The sequence below is a fragment of the Hyaena hyaena genome, unplaced genomic scaffold (genome assembly GCF_003009895.1).
Source record: "Hyaena hyaena isolate Hyena2069 unplaced genomic scaffold, ASM300989v1 scaffold_431, whole genome shotgun sequence".
Taxonomy (NCBI): domain Eukaryota; kingdom Metazoa; phylum Chordata; class Mammalia; order Carnivora; family Hyaenidae; genus Hyaena; species Hyaena hyaena.
Genome location: NW_024081055.1, coordinates 322,202 through 336,089, shown reverse-complemented (window position 1 = coordinate 336,089; position 13,888 = coordinate 322,202). Strand labels below are relative to the sequence as shown.

At 40.0% G+C, this 13,888-nt stretch overlaps 1 protein-coding gene across 1 annotated transcript in view; it reads left to right on the top strand.

Annotated features, from left to right (window-relative positions):
• LVRN (laeverin) overlaps positions 1–13,888 on the top strand; it is a 73,227-nt gene that overhangs the window by 35,644 nt on the left and 23,695 nt on the right. Inside the window, exons 6-13 of the mRNA XM_039252603.1 lie at positions 1,644–1,757; positions 7,150–7,293; positions 8,419–8,484; positions 8,603–8,668; positions 8,904–9,076; positions 11,115–11,191; positions 11,549–11,688; positions 13,657–13,712. Coding sequence (XP_039108534.1) covers positions 1,644–1,757; positions 7,150–7,293; positions 8,419–8,484; positions 8,603–8,668; positions 8,904–9,076; positions 11,115–11,191; positions 11,549–11,688; positions 13,657–13,712 — 836 coding nt within the window. The remainder of the gene's footprint in view (positions 1–1,643; positions 1,758–7,149; positions 7,294–8,418; positions 8,485–8,602; positions 8,669–8,903; positions 9,077–11,114; positions 11,192–11,548; positions 11,689–13,656; positions 13,713–13,888) is intronic.

Below are 13,888 nucleotides of genomic sequence, written 5' to 3'. Positions count from 1 at the left end.
ACAGCCGAAATCAAGATTCAGATGCTCAACCTACTGAGCCACCCAGGTGCCCCTATGGTACACCAGATTTTAAAAAATCATTCAAAAAGTAGGACAGTGAAGGAAGGATCTGTGTAATCAGATCTTGCATGGATTTGAACTACTGGTGATGGATCACAGCGATAATACCTTACAGGCCAATCAGAGCTCAGTTATTTACATCCAAAGGTAAACTTGGCTCCACAGAGTCCTGTTCAAGGAAAGAAAGCCGATCAGAGTGGTGATGACTTGTTTTCATTCCATCTTAAAAGAAGGGATATTAAAAAAAGGTCACTGAAAGATATCCACATTTCATCAGTACATTGTTATAAACTTAGTTTTTTGTTTTGTTTTTTGAGGAGGGGTTAAAGGGGTGCTGGCAATATATTAAGGTCAGTGGGATGAGCAGTTATCAATCCTCAAACTCCATGCCCCAAAGCAGTATAAATAAGGAGTTATTTCTTAAGATCTTTGCCTTCACACTGTGATTTTAGAAGCTTAGCTGTGTGTTTGATGGAGGTTCTTACATCTGTTTCTTGACCTTGACTCCGTTAATACCAGTTTGTCAAGAAATAAATGATCTAAGCTATGAAATTGCTATCTTTTTGTTATGTGGATCCATAAGAAGTTTTGGAAAGAGTGATTTACTAGGATAGAATAACTCCTTGTTGTGTAGTCAAAACAAACCTTGACAAGTTTTGATCAGTCCCTCAAAATGTCATTTTTTATGATCGCTCAAGTGCCACATTGTTTTGGAAGACAGGCTGCTAACTATTAGTACCTCACAGCTGTTTGAAGAATTTGATTAAACACTAGGGTACATATTAGTTGCTTTTAGAAATTATTCTGTTGTTCTTTCCCGCTTCTATTCATCGTCCATTTGACACTTTCTGTTAAGCTCAAATAGACAATAATTACAGCTGGACCACTTTGTAGAACACATGAACGATTTGTCTACAGCACAGATCAAAACATGTTCTTAAAACATAATAACTGCTTCCAGAAAAATTCTGGTGTGGTCTATTTAGAGTATATGATGCTGTAATTAGTAGGTGTTAACTGAACATTCTGGACTTCTGCTTTATTTAACTTAATGTAACTTTTGGGGAAGTGAACAGTTGAGGAAATGCTACTCTGGCTTATGTTATCTTTGAACATGACAGTTTTTTTTTAAATGTTTATTTCTGAGAGAGAGAGACTAAGTGTGAGCTGGGGAGGGGCAGAGAGAGAGGGAGACACAGAATCCAAAGCAGGCTCCAGGCTCTGAGCTGCTAGCACAGAGCCCAGCGCAGGGCCTGAACTCAGGAACCATGAGATTATGACGTGAGCCAAAGGGGGACACTCAACTAACTAAGCCACCTAGGTGCCCCTGAACATGACAGTTTTAAAAAAAAATTGCTTTCAATCATTTGGATGTGAAATAATTATTTCAGAGAAATGCATGACTTAAATCTCTTCATGTTAAAGCAACAACCTGCTTTTTGGAGTCTTATTTTCAAGTTTGATTATTGAGGACAAATAAAGTTTAATTGTGTCTTTGACCTTACATCTATTTAATATACAATTACAATAAATATCACTTAAGTTAAATTTAAGAAAACTCTTTTTTCTCCCATCTCCAAAAGTGGTTTGGAAATTTGGTTACCATGAATTGGTGGAATGATATCTGGCTCAAAGAAGGTTTTGCATCTTATTTTGAATTTGGAGTAATTAACTACTTTAATCCTCAATTCCGAAGAGTAAGTATGTCTGTTAAATTTACTTATTTTTTTTCTCCTAATTATAAAGATAATGCATTTCATTAAAGCACTAAAAGATAGTGCTTTTAGAATGGCAGGTTAAAGCTGAATTGATTTTACTTTGCCTTGATATTTAAATGTTTTGAGAACAAACTGAGGACTGATGGGTGTGGGGGGAGAGGGGGGAGATGGGCATGGAGGAGGGCACTTGTGGGGATGAGCACTGGGTGTTATATGGACACCAACTTGACAATAAACTATTTGTAAAAAAAAAAAAAGATCCTGACCTGAGCTGAAGTCAGATGCTCAGCCAATTGAGCCCCCAGGCGCCCCTGCCTTTACCTTTCTGATGCTCAAGGATATTCTTCCTGCTGCTCTTTGCTGGTCTGTCCCTCATCCCATCCTCCCAGTGTTTCCCAGCTTAGTTCGTGGCTTCTTTCCTTCTTTCCCCAACCTCACTCACTATACTGATATTTGAAAGGCTGATTAATCTCCGCTGGCCTGATCTTTATTACAGGCTAAATGTACTCACTTTGAAGGAGATTCAAAGATTATGTTTTTCCTATTACATTGGCAATGCAATTTATCTTTTTTTTTTAAATGAAAGTATGGAGACGGTAGATAGATGATATTTTGGTTTTTTGCTGATTATTTGGCCGAATAAAACATTGTCAAACCTAATTTGGTCCCATGGAAACTTTATTTAAAAATCCTTTTTTTTTTTTAACCTGTTCATGAATTTGCAGTTTGCAGGAAGCACTACTGTAGCAGCCTCTGGTTTTTTTTTTTTTAAGTTTATTTATTTTGAGAGGGAAAGAGAGAACATGGGGGAGGGGCAGACAGGCAGTGAGGAAGAGAATCCCAAGCAGGCTCCACACCCCGGCCTAAGGTAGGGTTCAGCCCCATAAACCGAGAGACCATGATCATGAAGTCAAGAGTCAGATGCCCAACCGACTGAGCTGCCCAGGGACCCCGCAATAGCCTGCTTCCATGCCACCCACTGTACGCTTTGTGGACTTCCAATAAATTGCCCACCACCCCATAGTCCGGCTGCCCTGTGGTGCCCTGCTCAACTTCACCGGCGTTGGCCATCATTACATAGATTAGGAAACTGAAGTGCTAATGATCAAGTGTCTTGTCCAAGTCATTTGCATGATCGAGACAGAAGTGTGATTATAACTCAGTTGTCTGGGTCTAATCTGATGACGAAGGTAATGACAATAATAATGACAATAATATTCCCTTTCCTATACACCGAGCACTTCGGACTTACATCCTAGGTAGTATGAGTTTTGTACACACCTCATCTTACTTATTTCTCAAAACAATCATAGGAGTGTAGTTGTCACTTTATCTATTTTCTGGTTGAGGAAAGAGGCTTAGGAACATTAAGTCATCCAAGGGTTTATGGCTACCATATATCAGAGATGAGATTAGGTCCCAGGTTTCTCTGACTCCAAGTTCATGTCTTCACCCCACTGTGCTCTGCAGAGGAAATACATAGGAGTGCTCCTGGCCTCCAGATGCTAATAGTGTGTGTGTGTGTGTGTGTGTGTGTGTGTTTGTGTGAGTTCATTCTATGACTCTTCATTTACCCAAACTTTATATATGTAAACATCAGTTGTCTTCAAAAACCCTTAGGATATACTCTATACCTATAAAATTGTTTATATCTCTCTTTTATAAGATAGAATCTATGCATGGTTTATGTCTTCTATAACTGTTTATGAAAGCATTTGGTTGTATCCCAAATTAACTCTGCTTGGATTCAATAAGAAAAAAAGTTCTGTTCCTGTGAAACAGATTCACTCTTTATTTTCTTAGTTGAATGGAATATAGCATTGCCATCGATCACTTACCCCTTAATGCAACTGAAATGGCTAAGGTATTATATCTGGAAAAATTTGATGGAAATAAATTACTAGTGTTTTTGAAGTAAATGTGATGAGATTAGCCTCTTTTTGTGCCATTTAGTTACTTCTTTTAATCATTGCTTTTTAAAAAAATTTTGAAAATGTTTGTTTTTGGAGGAGAGAAAGAGAGAGAGAGCATGAGTAGGAGAGTAGCAGAGAAAGAGAGAGGGAGCTGTTAGCACAGAGGCCCAAGCAGGTTTTGAACTTCTGGGCTATGAGACCATGACCTGAGCTGAAGTCAGACACCTAACTGACTGAGCCACCCAGGTACCCCTTAATCATTGCTTTCTTAATACCTCTTTTCTGAATCTGCATTTGTCAGTGTTTGTGAAGCTGCCTGAATATAACCCTGGGCCAAAGAGCATCAGAACCTGGCGCTTGAAGAATCTGCCGTGAGCTTTATTTTTTAAAAGCTTAAAGCCGTATTTCAGCGATCTTTGCGAGATCAAGAACTTTGGCTTCCTTTTAATCTGGCCGTTAAATTGACATTGAGAAAGAGAATCACAGAACCATATGCTGAATCAGATTTCCATTTTTTCTCTCTTGGTCTAATTTCAGCTGAAAGTCATTAAAACATGTTATGAGTGGGCCATGGCCCCAGATTCAGAAAACATCAGGCACCAGTTGGTTTCTTGGTCCCTGAGGCCCCAGCTCTGATGCTGCCACCCACTGACTTTTCTGTCTCTCTTCTTCTGCCCGGCCTAAGGAAGCAGCAGACTTGGCAGGAGGGGAAGAAACATCGGAGTCTTGTAGGCAGTCAGATCTTACTCTGTTTTTGCAATCATTGCAAGCTGACCACCTCTAAGCTTTAGTTCCTCATTTGTAAAGTAAGTTTCGTGCAGTCACGATAACAATAATAATTCGTGCAATAAGTTGTTGAGGATCTACGAGGTGGCATCCTGTCAACTACCATTTACGGAGTGTTGTATCCATTATCTGACCCAATCATCAGCAAACTCTAAGGAAATCATAATAGTGACGTTTATGATAAGTGATTGCAAGTGGCTAACCCTCACTGAACATGTCCTGTTTGCCAGGCACTGTGCTAAGAACTTTATGTAAATGTATTTAGTCTTGATAACAATACAATAAACACAATGTTCTTTCCTCCATTTCTAAATGGAGAAACTGAGTTTCAGAAAGATACAGTTGGGTTGCCTTTTGTGAGTAACACCGTTTCAAAGAGCTGTGTTTTTTCCAGTTTATTTATTTTGAGAGACAAAGCATGAATGGGGAGGGACAGAGAGAGGGAGAAAGGGAATCCCAAGAAAGCTCTGCACTGCCAGCACAGAGCTTGACGCAGGGCTCAAACCCACCAACCATGAGATCGTGACCTGAGCTGAAATCAAGAGTCAGATGGTCAGATGCTTAATCTACTGAGACATCCAGGTACCTCCAAAGCCTGTGCCTTCAACCATGGTGATATTCCATGCACATTTCTTATAATAAATACTGTTGTATTTCTTAGGATAATAATATATTTAATGAGAGTAGATCTTTTTCTTTATAATCTCACAGCTACAGGAAGAAAGTAATGGTGAGTGTACAGACTCACTTTCTCCAATCACTGTATGTAGTGGCTAGATACGCATTTCTAATCTAAAGTCTAACACCACTTTTTGTATAAGTGTTTCCCTCCAGCAGGACTGGAACAGGCTGGAACAAGCTTTAATTTATGGGTGGCCCAGAGGAGAAAAGACCTCAAGGATATTGAGGAAGAGGTGTTTGCCCCATTCATCACTGTTGACTTGTGTTATTACAATGATACCCAGAAGATGATATAAAACCTTACACCAGGCAGGCAGAAGAGGCAATCCATCCAGGGGTCAGTGGTGGGGTTCACAAAATCTGGAAAAGTCTATATATAATGGTGTTCATTAAAACATTATTCATAACAACAGAAAGCTGAATACCACTTCAATGCCTAACTAATAGGGAAATGATGAAGTCAATTATGGTTCATTCATTGACTCAATAATGGGCCATTCTGCAACTATGCATTTATTTTATATATTTATTTTTAATTTTTTTAATGTTTATTTTTGAGAGAGAGAAAGAGAGCGTGAACAGGGGAGGGGCAGAGAGAAAGAGAGACAGAGAATCCGAAGCAGGCTCCAGGCCCCGAGATGTCAGCACAGAGCCCAACATGGGGCTGAAACCCATGAACCCCGAGATCATGACCTGAGCCAAAGTCAGATGCTTAACTGTCTGAGCCACCCAGGTGCCCCTGAATTCACATATGTATCGATCAGATCCACAAGTGATCCTTACTCACATTAAAGTTTGAGCTGCATTGTTCGAAATGACAGGCTGTCTCATTTCTGGAAGAGCAGAGTTTGATAACTGCCAAATCAATGGTGTTAAATGAAAAATAATACGGTACCAGGAGAAGGTTGGTTAGAACATTGTCAAATGGAAGCAGGTAGAATTTGAAGGCGTCAGCTTGGGGCCCCCCAGAGATTATTAGGGGGCTCACTCAGACCCGGATGGTCTGAGCCAGCTGTCTCTCATGTCTCTTTACCGCTACCCTTTCTTCAGCTTTGCCTTCCCACACACTTCTCTGGCTATACCTGGGTTTTCCTTTTATCTCTCCTTCCAAAAAGAAGTGCCCCTTGTCATGTGGCTGAGAGAAGTCTATTTTTTTTTTCAGTGCTCTGTACTTCTCATTAAAATATAGTAAGTTTCCATCTCCTCATGCATGATCCATAAGCTGTACTATCCAGTCTGTGGGCTTATTTCCAATGACAAATTCTGACATCATCACTGGATCTGTAAATCTGGCCTGGTTTTGGTTTGCAAATGTTCACGTAACAGAGACTGATCCATTATAAAATTTTTTTTAATGTTTTTTATTTATTTCTAGGAGAGAGAGAGAGACAGCGTGAGCAGGGGAGGGTCAGAGAGAGAGGGAGTCACAGATTGAAACAGGCTCCAGGCTCTGAGCCGGCAGTCAGCACAGAGCCCGACGCGGGGCTCGAACCCACGAACCGTGAGATCATGACCCAAGTGAAAGTCGGACGCTTAACCGACTAAGCCACCCAGGCGCCCTGAGACTGATCCATTATAAAGGGTTACTAATAAAATTACCAATAAAATTCTAGAGGATTAAAACCACCTAGCAATGGTATTGCCTGCCGGGTCCTGCCTTTATGGCCAGGGACCCACTTTGGGAGCGTGTAGATGGCTCTCCTGGAAAACACATCAACTTTTGTAACAGGTTTGGTGTTTTGGTTTGGGTTTTTTTTTTTCCATTGAAATAAAAAGGGCTACTAAAGGGGAAGACAAGTAGCTTAGAGTTTTGTCATTCAAAGAATCCTAACTTATTTGGCATATAACAGCTCATGGAGCACATCTGACTGTTTTCCCTCCTCTTCAGTGTCAGTTTTTGGAAGTAATTTTGGTAAGTATTTTGAAAGCATTTGAATTTTGTGTTTCTGTGAAACCTAAGATGTTAATGCTGCTCACTCTTTTCCTTTTAGAATGAGATCTTTTTTTCTAACATTTTACATCATGTCCTCAGTGAAGATCACGCCCTGGTGTCTAGAGCTGTGTCCTTGAAGGTGGAAAATTTCACAGAAACCAGTGAAATAAATGAGCTCTTTGACTTATTTACTTACAACAAGGTAAAATCAGTTACCTATTTTCTTTTGCTTTGCACTCTGGCGTTAAGGTGCTTAAAATGGATTCTAAGAATAATAGACTAATAGGATACTAGAAAACTTTTGATACAAATAACCGTAATTTTCTTCAGTGGATGAATTTCAGAAGAGGTGGATAAATCAATTCTCATCTAGCAAATTAATCAAGTCCATATTAGGTGCTCAGTACCATCCATCATTATAAAAACACTGAGACAACTTGCTACTTTTAAGGCGAACCCTTCTGTTTGGTGGAAGTTTATTCTTACCATGTAAATATCTCAGCTTAAAAGATGAAAGAATGAAATCTGGCCATTTGTAGCAACATGCATGGAACTTGAGGGTGTTATGCTGAGTGAAATAAGTCAGGCAGAGAGAACAGATACCATATGTTTGCATGTAAGGGTGGATTAGGAGGAACTTAACGGAGGACCGTAGGGGAGAAGAAGGGGGAAAAATAGTTGGGGAGAGGGAAAGAGGCAAACCATGAGAGACTCTTAAATGCTGAGAACAAACTGAGGGCTGATGGGGGTGGAGGAGAGGGGAAGGGAGGTGATGGGCATGCGGGAGGGGACTTGTTGGGATGGAACTGGGTGTTATATGGAAACCAACCTGACAATAAACTATTTAAGAAAAAAAAACAAAACATGTTATGTATCCTGAATTCTTTTTTTTTTTTTCATTTTTTAATGTTTAATTTTGAGAGAAAGAGGAGGGGAGAGAGAGAGGGAACGAGCAGGGGAGGGGCAGAGAGAGAGGGAGACATAGAATCTGAAACAGGATCCAGTCTCTGAGCTGTCAGCACGAGCCTGATGCGGGGCTTGAGCTCATGAATCGTGCGATCATGACCTGAGCCAAAGTTGGACGCTGAACTGACTGAGCCACCCAGGTGCCCCCTGACTTCTTTATATGTAGGCTATTTGCTCACTTTTTACCTAATAATTAGTGACAGTCTATGATTTTATCAGTGATTTTGGGATAACGTAAACGTTCAACTGAAGTCCACAAAGCAATTGGAAGAAAAGCCCAGAATATTGCTCATCAAAATGGAATGTGTTGGTATTTATATATCGGATTTGTTCAAATGATGGACTCTTTCTTCTGTCTTAGGGAGCATCTTTGGTCCGAATGCTTTCTAGCTTCCTGAATGAGAATTTATTTATCAGTGCACTAAAGGTGAGTTTGCACAATTATTGTTACCCGGCAGGCAGTAGACATAAATCGTTTTGGCATGTTATTTATTTTAACCTTAGCTTTTTCCATTCTTCTGTTGTTTTTTTTTTTTTTTTGACAGTCATACTTGAAGACATTTTCTTACTCAAATGCTGAGCAAGATGATCTATGGAGGCATTTTCAAATGGTAATTGTCTTACTTCCTGACATCTGTGTTGAATGAATGAATGAACGAATGAACGAACGAAGGATTCATTCACATATAGAGTTGAACAGCATTCTGAATTTGGTCCAGCATATCACCCACTGGGAATTACTGCATAGATGAAAAATAGAATAGCCAGGGAGTTTCTTTTAGGAGATCGTTCCCCCAGAAGATTTTGATGGTAATTATCTTCTCTTGTGATGATTTTTTAAAACAGGTTGTCGACAGCCAGAGTAAAATTCTTTTGCCAGCACCAGTAAAAAGCATAATGGACCGTTGGACACACCAGAGTGGTTTTCCAGTCATCACCTTGAATGTATCCACTGGCGCCATGAAACAGGAGCCATTTTATCTTGGAAAGGTTAAAAATCAGACTCTCCTGACCCACAAGTAGGTACATTTGCTCCTCTGTCTTCACGTTCCTTGGGAGGTAGAGGTCTGACCAAATGGAAAACAGCCTGAGGCTGAGGAAGCATATAATTCCAGCTGGGTACACCTTCTTCTGCAGAGGGGCTCTGAGATGGCACCTTCCTGGTCCACACTGAGTGTTGTTTCTGGGGTGCTGGCATGAGGCAGAGCCAGTGATGTGTTGAGCAAGGCCAGAGATCTTTATTGAAGGGTTCAAGGCAGTGCCCCTCCCCTGGCAATTAGGATGACGCCAGCAACCAGTGCTTTGGCGGTTATGTATTTTCTTTGCCCTTTAGACAGAAGGCATGCATTTACTCAGGATTCTGGGTGAGAGACAAGAAGGTAGAACCGTGCACGGCCTCATGTTAATCGGTAGAAAAGAGGATCCTGAAGCACAGCTGTTTTCTTTTCCCTAGAAACAGAACTGTACGATCATGGCTTCCTTGAGAAATCATTCTGCGCGTGTCCACACGTGCGTACGTGTGTATTTATAGCTGTGCCTATAATGTTAGAATTAGGGCCTTTAGATTCCCTGACATCTGGGTTTAAATGTCAACTTCACTGAAATTCAAGCCTTGCGTAGGTCTCATTTCAAAAATCTCTGAGTTTCAGTCCTTAACTATAAAGTAAATGTGACCACATGTATCTCAGAGGACTGTCATTAAAACGAAGTGAAAAAATGAGTATAAGGCAGCTTAGCACTGATCTCTTCTCCTATCCTTGCCTTCCCTTTCTTAACTTGTTAGAGAATGTTCCAAATGTGTTTGATAAGGTTCTGATATTCACATCTCACTGTGGTACGTTATCAGCACACACGAGGGAGTCATTTTCAAATAGCATCACCAAAGAATGGAGCTCACCCTGTTCTTCCTCTAAAACCCCAGGAGAAAGGAACAGAACTGAAGTTCCCTTGTCACTCTGCGAATCTGTGACTTGCTTTTTTTTTTCTTTTAAGTTTTAATTTTAATTCCACTTAGTTAACATCCGGTCTTTTATTAGTTTGAAGCCTGCAATACAGTTATTTCAACACTTCCATCCATCACCCTGTGCTCATCACGACTCCGTGACTTTTGAGAAGATGTGCGCCTTAGTGATTCAACACACACCCTCATTCAGAGTCTTCTGAGAAACCAGACTTGTGAGCGTTTGAGCAAGATTGCAAGTCTTGCCCAAACTCCAAGGAGTGTGACTCTTCAGATGACTAATGTCCTCCTTGTGATCGTCAGCTCCTTTCAGGTCACGTCTACCAACATGGGAAGAATGTCGGCTTTCAGTAAATATGAATAATCTGGCTGGTCTGTGCTGAACAATTTTCAGATGGGGAGAAAGCTTGAGGCAGAAAAGCATTTTGAAATGTTTGTCAAGCTTTTTCTTCTTAAATTACTCTTTGCCTCTCTTGGCACAGATGGATTTGGGTCTGTCTGCAGCATTTGAACAACCCCCAAGTGAGGCAAAGTGGCTGTAATTTAATATAAACAGGCCTTGAGAGTTTCAGATACAAAAAAAAAGTTTCAGATACAAGATAGTCTTAGTAGCTACCTTAAGTTATAAGAAAAAGTAAAGAAGAAAGAATAAAAGAAAAGACGAATGGACAAAGAAAAACTGGCTTATAGAAACAACATTGAATGGGGGCGCCTGGGTAGCTTAGTCGGTTAAACGTCAGACTTCAGCTTCTGTCATGATCTCAAGGATCGTGGGTTCTAGCCCCGCATTGGGCTCTGTGCTGACAGCTCAGAGTCTGGAGCCTGCTTTCGATTCTGTATCTCCTTCTCTCTCTCTGCCCATCCCCTGCTCAGCTCTCTTTCTCTCAAAAATAAACAAACATTAAAAAAATTTTAAATAAATAAAAATAAAAACAACAATGAAAAATCCTAAGAGCAAACCCTTGCATATCCGAGAAAATTACCAAAGAATTCAGGTTCTGTCTGTTATTTTTCTCATCTCCCTTACTGTTGGCTCAGAATTTATGTCTTATGTGTGAAAATAAACTGAATTTTTGTTTTTTGTTTTTCCTAATAAGTGACACATGGATTGTACCTATTCTTTGGATAAAAAATGGAATCACTCAGTCTCTAGTTTGGCTAGATAAAAGCAGCAGTAAGTAACAAATTTTTAAAATATTTTCACATACATGCATGAATATATATTACACACACACACATATATCAAGGTAGAGAATAAAATGTTGAAGCGTACAGCTTTTGAAAAGCTGTCTTGCTTAAAACTAAAATATTATATCATTCTGGTTGAACATAGAACCATAAAGTTTCAAATCAAAAGCCATTACTTATGAAAAGCATATATGGTAAGATCAGTATATATTTTAGACTTCCTTTCATTTTTTATTGTTGGGTTTATTGGGTTTACTGTTTAAAATTAAGAGGATATAGTATAAACATGTACTGGAATATTTTTAGACGTAGCATTTCATGGTTTTCCCATATTCCTTTGTAGAAACATTTCCTGAAATGCAAATTTCAGATTCTGATCATGACTGGGTGATTCTCAATTTGAATATGACTGGCTATTACAGAGTTAACTATGATAAATTAGGTTGGAAAAAGTTAAAGCAACAGCTGGAAAAAGATCCTAAGGTAACGTTATATTTTTATGCCTGTTATTAAGTAACATTAATATTGCATTCTGGAGTTTTTTTTTTTAAGGTTACCTATTTTAAGAGACAGAAAGAGAATGGAGGAAGGGCAGAGAGAGAGGGAGAGGGAGAGAATCCCAAGCAAGCACTGCACTGATAGTACGGAGCCTGACGCAGGGCTCAAGCTCACAAACCATGAGATCATGACCTGAGCTGAAATCAAGAGTCAGATGTTTAACCAGCTGAGGCCTCTAGGTGCCCCTAGAGCCTTGTAGAGCTAAGCTTTCATAAACCCATGTGGTGGGAAGAGACTCTACCCTCACTGCCACCTTTCACACCATGCCACACAGGACTTTTTCCCTTCATTCCTAGAGAGGGGAGATTTTGGTTGAATGTATTGTTTTTGAATATTAATAGCATTTTTCTACAACAATTTTACATTCCTAGGTGAAAATCAGAGTACATTTTCCTATTAATCATTAGTTTTGTGATCTTAGACAAGCTACTTAAATGCTCCATTTCCATCTCGTTGCTTAAAATAAGAATAACAGGGGCACCTGGCTGGCTCCATTGGTAGAGCATGTAACTCTTGATCTCGGGGTTGTGGGTTTGAGCCCTACATTGGGTGTAGAGATTACTTAAAAAATATTGAAAATAATAAGATAGGAATAATATATCTTTGTTATTTATCACAAGAGTTAGAGATAACATAGGTAAACATATGCTTAAAACCTGTAAGCCCTTAATGGGTACTCGATATATGCTAGAAAGTGTTAATTCTTAAAACATTATATTCCTGGGGTCCCTGGGTGGCTCAGTCGGTTAGGCATCTGACCCTTGATTTCGACTCAGGTCATGATCTTGCAGTCGTGGGATCGAGCCCCATGTCCAGTTCTGCACTGAGCATAGAGCCTGCTTCAGATTCTGTCTCTCTCCCTCCCTCTCTGCTCCTCCCCTGCTTATTCCCCCCGACTCAGAAAAAAGTCTTTTTCATTCTTATTCTATATTCTTATTCTACATTCTACATTCTTATTGATTTCTATGGGCCCTGTAGGCCATGCAAGCAAGATCATGCCAGTCTAGCAATGATTTCTTGAAACCATTGTAGGCTTACTTATTGAAGCACTGAGGTCAGTTATTTTTACTCTGTAATTGGGGAGCAAATGAAACAGCATGTCTGCCATTAATATTAATTTAGAAAACCCAAGTGTTATTACTGCCAGAAAAGAAATGAGAGTACTACCAGGGGAAGATTGAAGTCTAGCATGCTGAGAAGTTCAAAGAGATGTTGTAAAGACTGATTTTCTAGGACCACACTTGTGACAACATGCGAGGTGTAGAAGGAATTCCATAGAGTCCTGTGGCCGGGCAATGCCAGGGGGCTCAGACAGAAGCCTAAGCAGTCAGGTTGGCAATTGACCCCCGCCTTTCTTTGATCCAAAGGGATCTGTTGGTGGATTGTGTCAATTTAGTAAGATCTTGAGAAGACAGGACCCTGCTTACCAGATACTGTACTAGACAGATAATTACCACATGGTGCTAAATAATATTTATGTAAGGCTTCCTAGGCCAAAACGTCTCCTGACAACAATTTGGACATTAGAATACAATTTAACGTGTGCTTTCTGTTTCGAGCAGCCTTTTAGACATGGCTTCCTGTTTCATTTTCTAACATGCCATTTTTCGGGGAGTATTTTGGCAAAATGCTCTGCCAGATGAAAGCCTTATGATTGATATCCAGAGGGACCATTTATCAAAACCAGATGTATAATAAATAAATCAAGGGGACTATCCTTAATAATTATCTTTCTCAGCACATGAGCCAATTCACGTGAAAGTGCTTTGGGAGCAGCGTGGATTCTGAAATGGTGTGATTATTGTGGATATTATTCTGGAAATTATTTTAGTACTGGAAACATATTCCCCATGTTCTCATCTCTTCCTGTACATATTTGTATCTCGTTTGCAGGCCATCCCTGTTATTCACAGACTGCAGCTGATCGATGATGCCTTTTCCTTGTCGAAGTGAGTACATTCCCTTCAGTTATGTGTATGTTTGTGTGTTTTTAACATTTATTTACTGTTGAGAGACAGAGCATGAGCTGGGGAGGGGCAGAGAGAGAAGGAGACACAGAATCTGAAGCAGGCTCCAGGCTCTGAGCTGTCAGCACAGAGCCCGACATGGGGCTTGAACTCCTGAA